The sequence below is a fragment of the Agrilus planipennis genome, unplaced genomic scaffold, assembly GCF_000699045.2.
Source record: "Agrilus planipennis isolate EAB-ADULT unplaced genomic scaffold, Apla_2.0 scaffold369, whole genome shotgun sequence".
Classification (NCBI taxonomy): Eukaryota; Metazoa; Arthropoda; class Insecta; order Coleoptera; family Buprestidae; genus Agrilus; species Agrilus planipennis.
In genome coordinates this window covers 43,361-53,234 of record NW_020439020.1, presented here as the reverse complement: position 1 = coordinate 53,234, position 9,874 = coordinate 43,361, and the positions used below count along the sequence as shown (strand labels likewise).

The 9,874-nt window shown below is 33.5% G+C and overlaps 3 protein-coding genes across 3 annotated transcripts in view; 1 reads left to right on the top strand and 2 right to left on the bottom strand.

The window, feature by feature from the left end:
- Positions 1-2,781, bottom strand: part of LOC108743236 (probable serine/threonine-protein kinase DDB_G0277165) — an 18,125-nt gene extending 15,344 nt beyond the window's left edge. The window contains exons 1-7 of the mRNA XM_025976256.1: positions 2,539-2,781; positions 1,544-1,648; positions 1,255-1,454; positions 979-1,196; positions 670-922; positions 384-607; positions 18-327 (exon numbers count right to left, since the gene is read on the bottom strand). Of these exons, the coding sequence (XP_025832041.1) occupies positions 18-327; positions 384-607; positions 670-922; positions 979-1,196; positions 1,255-1,454; positions 1,544-1,644 (1,306 nt within the window). The 5' untranslated portion in view covers positions 1,645-1,648; positions 2,539-2,781. The remainder of the gene's footprint in view (positions 1-17; positions 328-383; positions 608-669; positions 923-978; positions 1,197-1,254; positions 1,455-1,543; positions 1,649-2,538) is intronic.
- Positions 2,782-3,478: 697 nt separating this feature from the next.
- LOC112903874 (H/ACA ribonucleoprotein complex subunit 2-like protein) overlaps positions 3,479-9,874 on the top strand; it is a 9,904-nt gene continuing 3,508 nt past the window's right edge. The window contains exons 1-2 of the mRNA XM_025976258.1: positions 3,479-3,761; positions 3,825-4,721. Of these exons, the coding sequence (XP_025832043.1) occupies positions 3,581-3,761; positions 3,825-4,132 (489 nt within the window). The 5' untranslated portion in view covers positions 3,479-3,580 and the 3' untranslated portion in view covers positions 4,133-4,721. The remainder of the gene's footprint in view (positions 3,762-3,824; positions 4,722-9,874) is intronic.
- LOC112904943 (microtubule-associated protein futsch-like) lies at positions 5,414-9,619 on the bottom strand. The gene is made up of 10 exons (XM_025976257.1): positions 9,442-9,619; positions 9,156-9,379; positions 7,783-9,099; positions 7,442-7,716; positions 7,078-7,236; positions 6,790-7,014; positions 6,495-6,626; positions 6,190-6,313; positions 6,007-6,122; positions 5,414-5,534 (listed from the first exon to the last, which is right to left on the bottom strand). The coding sequence occupies exons 1-10, from the start codon at positions 9,521-9,523 to the stop codon at positions 5,486-5,488; spliced, it is 2,703 nt and encodes a 900-aa protein (XP_025832042.1). The 5' UTR covers positions 9,524-9,619; the 3' UTR covers positions 5,414-5,485.

The following is a 9,874-nucleotide window of genomic DNA, read 5'->3' as shown; positions in this document are numbered from 1 at the left end:
TGAACTTTTATCAAGAGGAGCGGTTGTGCTAATATCATGTGAAGTTTGATTGTTTTGATTTGTCGGAATAACTTCTGACGTTACATCGGCCACCGTTCTTTCTTTAATTATTTTTTCTTTGCGTTTTGCATCTTCCTGTTGGGTGCTTGATAAATCGGTACTGATGGATAACTCCAGTTTTCGCTTTGCTGTATTGGACTTAACATCTTCCGGTACTAAATCTTCGATCCTCAAGTCTGTTGTATGTGACAGCTCTCGTAGACTACCCACAGATTGGGACCGAGTCGGCGCCAATATTGTATCATTTGTCAGGTTCGATTCTTCGATCTTAAAATTTACAATTACAGAATATTTATTTCATAATAATACCATTATGTACTTACTTCTCCTGTAACCATCAATTTTTCGCTCTCTAATTGCGGTGGAGGTGGTGCCAACGACAATAACAAATCTAATCGTACCGGAGTCTGATTCGCCAGCTCTTCGGATACATCTAAGCAGTTTTCCTCGTAGCCTTCGTTAACCCACCAATGCGAACAAATTTTTTGTACATTGGCTCGATATTTAGGATTTACAGTCAGCATTTCTCTTATTAGAGGCGATGCACCTAGTTAAAAAATCACAATTGTCTAATAATCGAATTGCACAGCCTCCAAAAGGTTAGCTTACGGCTAGGTTTTTTAGGTTCGAAGTAATCTCCTTGAGAAATTTGTTTGACTAGTCTCTTAAAATTACTTCCGTCAAAAGGCATGGCACCATAAACTAATGTATAAAGGAGAACGCCTAATGACCAGCAATCGACTTCAGGACCTTGATATGGTGTACCTTTTACTATTTCAGGAGAAGCATACAGCGGCGACCCACAGTAGGTTGACAAAAGTCGTTGATCGTCGAAGATATTCGACAAACCAAAGTCTGCTATCTATAACAATTACATAAAATTTTGGAAAAATAATTTTTATTTTGTTTTTCAATTACTTTGGCGTTTCCGTTTTCGTCTAACAAAATATTTTCCAGTTTTAAATCTCGATGGCAAATTTTATGCTTGTGGCAATAATAGCATGCAATAGAAATCTGCCTGAATATTCTCCTTGCTTCTTCTTCAGACAGTACTTTTCTTTCTGACAGATAATCATACAGTTCTCCCCCGGCTGCGTATTCCATAACTAGTATCATTTTTTCCCTATTTTCGAAAACTGTAATATCAAAATGAAGTTCCCAATTAAAAATCAAAACACTACATCTTCTGTATACCTTCGTAAATATGGATAATATTCGGGTGTTGAACAGAAGACATAATTTGTATTTCTCTTCGTATTCTAATTAGATCTGCTTCTGTTTCAATTTTTGATTTTTTTATAGTTTTGATAGCTACCTCCTGTCCTGTTTCCTTATTTATTCCTAATTGTACTTTTCCATATGTTCCTTGCCCAAGTTTTTTTATTATGTCAAACCTTATAAATAGATTTTTTATATAACGATTTAAAAGATTCCTTCCAAGTACAGCCTCAGACATTTTAAAGTTTTCACTCTTTATACTTACCGCTGCTTTAATTTTTTTTTGTGATTATGTAGCCTAACCCCTCCTGTATTTTCAATCCCTCCCATAATGTTGTTAATGTTTGGTTCCCCTGATACTACCATTTTTCTAAAAAAGTAAAAGACCACTTTTAATTCTCATTTGTTCCAAACATTCCATTTATACTTTTATTACTTTTAAGAATAAACAAAAACTCACACTTTTACAAATACACAACAATTTAATCAAGTAAAAGAAAAGATAAGTTAGGTAAAATATTAACTCATTAATGTCAGGAACACTTTATTTTCAATTTTATAGGACAATACAGTGTTTTTTACTACTTTTAATTTTAAGATATCAGTTCCCTGCACACAGGTGTTTTTATATTTCTGCAGGCTTCTGAAAACTGCCTTATTAATAAATAAATAATATCTGTTTTCACCATCCTACATATAATTAAAAAAGGTAAAAACTAATAATTTTAAACCATCTTAAAAACTTCTGGTGATAATATTAAAACTCACACACAATCTCTCTCTCTTAAATTTAAATGCCATGGTTACTTGTAATTGCAGGAAAAATATTTTCACTGATTCTTTTCTCTGTGTGTGGGCGGAGCGCCATTAGCCACTACATTAATATATTATATGAATTTGAGGACATTAAACTGATTAGGAACAATAAAACGACATAGCTGAAAGTTCGTGAGCATTTTTTAACCGCTCTATTGAACTGATTCTCTGTTAATAACGTGTATAACTTTAAATTAAATAATCTGTACTGTAGATAGCTACATATATCGTACGTATGAAACAGAATTATACACACAAAAATACATTTATTCTAGCGCACACGTATTTATACCAAGTGGACGCTAATATATGTATAAGAAATATTTTTTAAATGATGTGAATACAGAGTACAGCGCAAATTGCACTTGCTATTATTTTATTTAGAGTAGCATTTTTCAATTCGAAAAATAAAAATTAAGAAAGTTGTTTCTACTGCATTCTTACCTTTTAATTTCTTGAAATTTTCACAAATAACGTTAGTTAACTTACAACAAACTCACACAACATTTATTTCACTATTTAACTTTAATTTAACGTTATTTATGCACACAAAAGATCAGTAATCAACCAGATTTGGGGCAAATTAGTAGCATTTTTGACGTAAAAAATGTCTATAACTCGCCATTCTTTTTTCAGAATAAAAATAGTTCATGACATTGGAATGTCTGGTGGTTTTATTTTGCCGGCTAGGGCTTTTGACTCTTATCTATGGACTCTGATCATAGATAATGCTTTTACCAAGTTCATGAATTAAGATTAATGACGTTACTGCAAATATTTTAAATTTTTGTATTTTTATTTGAAATAGATATAATAACAGTAAGGCACAATAAATTAATGTTTTAGTAACGGTACAGGAGACTAAACGACATTTGATAGTCTTGTATCTATACTCGTGTTTGATAGATAAGTTTCATACATTAGTTCACTAATACCATAAATTTGTAGAAATTGTAGGGAGCGCTGACATCGAATGGTAAACTACAATCATGCTCCTATAGAAGACATATATTAATGGACGTGCCTCAGCCGTATGTCGTTGTAATAATTTCTTGGCTCGAAGAGTGAGGGAGATGGCATATGGTTTCCGACTAGTGTTATCTCTTTCATTATACGCTTACGAACTATTGTGAAGGAGATGGATATTGTCCGAAACTTCATTCCTTCTCTTTTTTGTGTTGTACCACAATTCTGACCGCTAAGGCATGTCCCTAGTAAAGGTCGATGTGTTGAATTAAGCCAACATAGTGATTACAGCGCCTTACTATTTTATCCAAATTTTTGGGACACTTATAGTACTCCCTATGATTACTCCAACATCATACCAACCTCCATAACCATAGATTACAAACTGTATATATATATATCTTTAATCATCTTTAATCTATGCACATGTCTATGCACCATAACCACGAAGATTGTTGTTGGTTTACGACACGTGCTGGTTACGAAGAGGCTTTAATTGATTTTTGTTAAATGAAAAAAAATGGGAAAAATCAAACATAATGAAGTTGCGGGTGATATTGACGCAGATATAAATAATTTGACAGTACAAACAGAGGATACTGAATTGTCCTACGAAGAAAAGTTGAAGTACGTTAATGTCATAGCAAAACCCATGGCATCCAAGAAACTTGCAAAGAAAATATTTAAATTAATAAAAAAAGGTGAAATGATGTGTTTCTCAATTTTCCTATTTTACAATATGCTTGATTGTTGTGTAATTGTAGCGTTAAAACACAAAACATACATAAGGAATGGATTAAAAGACGTCCAGTCTAGAATACGGAGAGGTGAGAGAGGATTAGTAATTTTTGCCGGCGATGTTTCTCCTGTGGAAATAATGATACATATTCCGGGTGTTTGTGAGGATAAAGAAATTCCTTATTGTTATGTTCCATCCAGGTATGATCTGGGAAATGCACTGGGGACAAAACGTGGTTGTTTAATGGTATTAATAAGAGAAAAAGATGATTATAAGGATGCTTTTGATGAATGTAAAAGTGAAATTAAGAATCTTGCTTTACAATTAGAGTAGTAGTAGTAGTAGTAGAAGTATTTTTCTGAAACTTCATTAGAAAAGTTTTTATTAAAACAAGTTTAAGCAACATCTGTGCGTTAGGGTATGAATTACTTCAATAAAACGTTTAAATATAGAGAAAACATTTAATGTTAATTTTTGGGTTTCTAATATGTATTATAAAACACTACAAAACATTTGCCATCAAAATAAGTATCAATGAAAATAATATACTACATTTTTCTTCAACATATAGATAAAAAGAGAACAACATAGTTGCATTTAGACATGCTTTCTTAATATTGGTATTAAAATTGTGTATGGAAAAAGAAACTTTAATATTGCTTTTTTTGGTATCTATATGATTTGCATTAACAGTTTCTAGGCATTTAGATGATGTGGCAGCAATTTTTTTTACTCACGATAGTCACTCACGAATCTATAATATTATGTATAAAAGACACAAGAAACGATTTTATAAATACAATTCGATAATACTAACGAAATAAGTTACAATTAATATTTCACGATATTGATAACATGTACACTACTACAAGCAAATTGTTGGATTTTTAGGAGATAATCTTCACAAATATCTGGCAGAAAGGTAATCGTAATTNTAGCGTTTATTGGAAAAAAATAAATTAAATAAGTTAAAACAACAAAAACAAGCATTACTAAAAACTACAAACAAAATTAAATTTTTCTGAGTACAGTAACATTTCTTCCTAAATAAACCAATTAGTAACATAAATACATCAAAATATGCCAACAATTTAAATATTTCGAAAATTAAACTTATTAATGTACATGTGTACAAAAATAGATAAGCAAATCTCAAAAAATAATTATAAAAACGGCAGTTATTCAATTATCATACACAATTTGCAATTGTAGTATTTATCGCCGTCAAATTCTATAAAATTACCAAAAAAGGAACATATTTAGTCAGAAAAAAAAATCATTCGCATTCAGTGGTAAAATTATACAGAATAGGTGAGAATAACTACACAGAAATCAATTCAGAACTGACCAAAAACGATTAAAAAAAAAAAACTATTCTACTAAGGGCACATCAAGAATTGTTGTCAAACTATTTTACCTCCTCTAGGTAGTGTTGCTGTGTGTGTAGGAGATTCGGAACTATTGAAAACTCTGTTTAAATCTGAACTAAGATCTCGAGTAACACTTCTTCGCCATGGCGTACTCAATCCAGACCCACCGTCTGAACCATGTTCCCGATTAAAGGCACGTCCTAACGGTGAACGCCTGCTTAATAAATAAATAAATCTCATAATCTCAGTGTACATCGTTGGTTTATTTAGACATAAAATCAAATAACATTATATTACACACAATCACTTACTTCACTTACTTAATTTTTGCCGTTTTTTTCTCATGTGAACAGGAATATTGCATGCTTGTAAGTAGAATAAAACAAAAAATAAACCTACTTAACAGAACAATGTTTTACTCACAGTCAAGAGATAATTTAAGCAGGGGAGCAACAACCTAGAGTCCAACGGTCAACCTCTTCACGGGTGTCTACGAAAATGCCTCTTTTAGAGAAAATTGAGCTATGTATACGCTAAGACCGACAGTTTGGCCACATAACTCTGTACGAAGACGTATTTAAACAATAATCTCAAGCACATATTGGATACATTGGACATGCGTGAACTGGCTAAAGAATTCGTTAATAACTGTACAATAACAAAGGATGGAATATAAACTGCCAATAAATAATTGTAATACATTTCCAGAACTATTTACTGCACATGACAAGGTTTTTTTGCTAACAACCGAGTAGACGCCTCCAGCCCCCTTTAGAGATTGTTGCGCCCCTGAATTTAACTGACTGCAAAAATGAACATTAAAATTGACGTAATTACCTGGATAAGGCTTCAAATCTATTGGGAAAATTCAAAAAGTTTCTAGTAAGCAAACTACTTCTTGGAAAGCCAGGATGCGAATCTTCAACATTCAATCTTGACGTGAGATCTCGTACCTAAAAAATATATAAACGTTTCACTTTCATGCCGCGCAGTTTACTTAAATGACTTCGTTCAACTAACCCTAGAGAGCAAAGTTGAAAATAGATTTTCGGCGGTTAAAATTTCAAATCCATCATCGTCATCGTCTTCGCCAGAACTGAACGAGTCGTTGCGTTCAAGAGTTGCTCTTCTTGGCCTTGAACTCCTAACAATAAAAATTATTAACAAATTAGTGATTAATGTATCAGAAACAGAAATTAGTGGCGGTGTAACATAAATATAAATAAATTATTACAACAATACAATTAGTGTAATTGCTCATTACATGTATCGTAACTAATATAAACCATTCAATATTATTAGGAACAGGACATGTATGCACGTACCTCAAACTGTGCATTCTAAATAGATCTTTCTTTGAATCCTCGTCGCTATCTTTTCCGAACGAATTTCTGCGAGGTATTGCCGAAGAGAAAACTGACTCATCTTCAGACCCTTCACGGTCATTAATTAACGAACTATAACGTATATTCAACAATTAAACTGTTATATTATGCTGTGCAATATTTCAAAATTCTGTCAACATAACATTAAGGAAAAGTACTAGGCACTAATCCTACAAAATTTAACATGCAACAACAATTTTAAATAATTAGAAAAACCGTAAATTTTATAATGCACCTCATTCTTTTTGCTCGTCCAAATTTACTTTTATTTGTCATGGTACTCGTGGTGCTACCAGTTTCACTGGGTTCCAAACTTCCTGCTCTTGGTGTTACGTAACCGCCGCCTTCAACGGCAATGGGTATAATGTACTCTCTAGGAGACTTCCGTATGGGTTCACCTTTAAGTGATGTGCTGTCAGAATCGGATTCTTGCGTCGACTGTCGCGATAAACTTTCCGATCTGTTTTTATGAACATTGATTAAAAATAGTTATACTCTAGTTCTTTACTTTAACTTTCATTACCTTTGAGACGCGGAAGAACGTCTTGTTTGATGAACCTTAAAAGGTGGTTTCGCACTTGTTGGCGATTGCCCATCATCTTTTGAATTTTCCTCATACGAAATTGGAATAATTCTTTCTCTGGACTGTTTAGATCTGCTTTCATCATCAAGAGACGACGACCTAGGTGAATGTGGTTTGCTTTTAATATTCATGGTTTATATCAATGAATACATTCTTACAGTTACTTAGATCTTTGACAACATCTGTATCTCGTAAGTTGTGTACAATTCTCTAATAAGAATATTGTACACCCTTTTTAAGCAATAAATAATAATAATAATATGCATACACTAAATAGTAAATAAGAACATCTTATAAGGTTCACCTTATGTTTCCAACTGGTGAAATGGGAAATGTAACTTCACTTCTTTGAGTGGGTAAATTAGGAGCTGCTTCTACGTTATGAGCCATTTCAGTCTTGAACTCCATTACTGCAGGTTTAGGGATAGGGTATTTGAGATTGATTTCTGCTTTGGTTTGTTTCCTTCGGGGTATGGTTGCCGATTTTAGCATTATTTTAGCTGATGATACTTCATCGTTTGTCGCAAATTTCTCCGCTATTTCTTCCGATACGGGCGAAGAAAGTGGTAATTGTTCTATCTAGAAATATATTTGATTCGGTTAATATATAAGTAATATTATTTTATATTTTTTAAATTAACGTACTTCCTTACGCGAATCAAATTGTTCGGAAACAATTCCGATATTTCCCGATGCAGATCTTCCAGACGAGCCAAAAGGTATGGGAGGCTTTCTTCCAACACAAGGCCTCGATTTAGATTTTCTAGTTCCTTCTTTATCCAAGGCCGTAGAAATTATACTGACCGCTTTCTTTTTTCTTTCATCCACATTTTTTTCAGGAACAGTGCTTTCAGTTAAAGTGTTTTGTAGCTGATCTGACTTTTTGATATTTTCGGTGATATTATCAATCTTAACAGAGGACGGTTCGTTACTTGTTTCTTCCTTTGTTTGAATAGAATTTTGTTTTTCTGCAGTCTTTTTAAACGCGGTGTTTTTTAATTGAGGCACATTACTACTTGAGGATAAACTTGCCTTTCGCTCAAATTCTTTCCTAAATCCTCCAACACTCACACCTGGTATAACAATTTTCTTTGATTTTTCATTATTTGACTTGTCGCCTGACGAAACGAGATTCTGAAACTTCTCGGCTGTTTCAAAAATTTTTGAGCGTCGTCTTTCAACAGACTTCTCTAACTTCTTATCATCCTCAACATTTTTTTCTGATAAATTCTCAGTCGGACTAGTTGCAATTTTTCCTGAAGTTGCGTCCTTTTTACAGTCAACCAGATTCTCATTTTTGTCGGTAAGCACTTTTTTTTTAGAAACCTTTTTCTTAGACGGAATTTTAGATTCTTCTGTTTTCGATTCCTTCTTCGCCTTTTTCTCATTTTCTTTGCCCTTTACACTATCTTTTTCTGTTTTTGTAGTAACACTTTCTTTTTCGATACTCTTTTTATCGTTGGTCGTCTCTTCTAAATATTCTTTTGCTGGAGATAAAGGACTTTTCTGAGTTTTTGTTTTGTTTGCTTCATTTTTCTTTGCATCCTCGATAATTTCTGTGCAGGTAGCGCCCATCTTAGACGGGTCAATATTTTCTTCGTTATCGACGTCCATTCTTTTAGTTATAGTACGTGTTGAACTTTTATCAAGAGGAGCGGTTGTGCTAATATCATGTGAAGTTTGATTGTTTTGATTTGTCGGAATAACTTCTGACGTTACATCGGCCACCGTTCTTTCTTTAATTATTTTTTCTTTGCGTTTTGCATCTTCCTGTTGGGTGCTTGATAAATCGGTACTGATGGATAACTCCAGTTTTCGCTTTGCTGTATTGGACTTAACATCTTCCGGTACTAAATCTTCGATCCTCAAGTCTGTTGTATGTGACAGCTCTCGTAGACTACCCACAGATTGGGACCGAGTCGGCGCCAATATTGTATCATTTGTCAGGTTCGATTCTTCGATCTTAAAATTTACAATTACAGAATATTTATTTTATAATAATACCATTATGTACTTACTTCTCCTGTAACCATCAATTTTTCGCTCTCTAATTGCGGTGGAGGTGGTGCCAACGACAATAACAAATCTAATCGTACCGGAGTCTGATTCGCCAGCTCTTCGGATACATCTAAGCAGTTTTCCTCGTAGCCTTCGTTAACCCACCAATGCGAACAAATTTTTTGTACATTGGCTCGATATTTAGGATTTACAGTCAGCATTTCTCTTATTAGAGGCGATGCACCTAGTTAAAAAATCACAATTGTCTAATAATCGAATTGCACAGCCTCCAAAAGGTTAGCTTACGGCTAGGTTTTTTAGGTTCGAAGTAATCTCCTTGAGAAATTTGTTTGACTAGTCTCTTAAAATTACTTCCGTCAAAAGGCATGGCACCATAAACTAATGTATAAAGGAGAACGCCTAATGACCAGCAATCGACTTCAGGACCTTGATATGGTGTACCTTTTACTATTTCAGGAGAAGCATACAGCGGCGACCCACAGTAGGTTGACAAAAGTCGTTGATCGTCGAAGATATTCGACAAACCAAAGTCTGCTATCTATAACAATTACATAAAATTTTGGAAAAATAATTTTTATTTTGTTTTTCAATTACTTTGGCGTTTCCGTTTTCGTCTAACAAAATATTTTCCAGTTTTAAATCTCGATGGCAAATTTTATGCTTGTGGCAATAATAGCATGCAATAGAAATCTGCCTGAATATTCTCCTTGCTTCTTCT

Bases quoted from the DNA above. Each gene is read 5' to 3' on its own strand.
- LOC112904943 (XM_025976257.1), bottom strand. From the start codon at position 9,523: ATGCCTTTTGACGGAAGTAATTTTAAGAGACTAGTCAAACAAATTTCT. The intron at 9,380-9,441 runs GTAAGCTAACCT...TTTTTTAACTAG, and splicing joins CGAACCTAAAAAACCTAGCC to GTGCATCGCCTCTAATAAGA. The intron at 5,535-6,006 runs GTAATTACGTCA...TCTACTTACAAG, and splicing joins AGATTTGAAGCCTTATCCAG to CATGCAATATTCCTGTTCAC.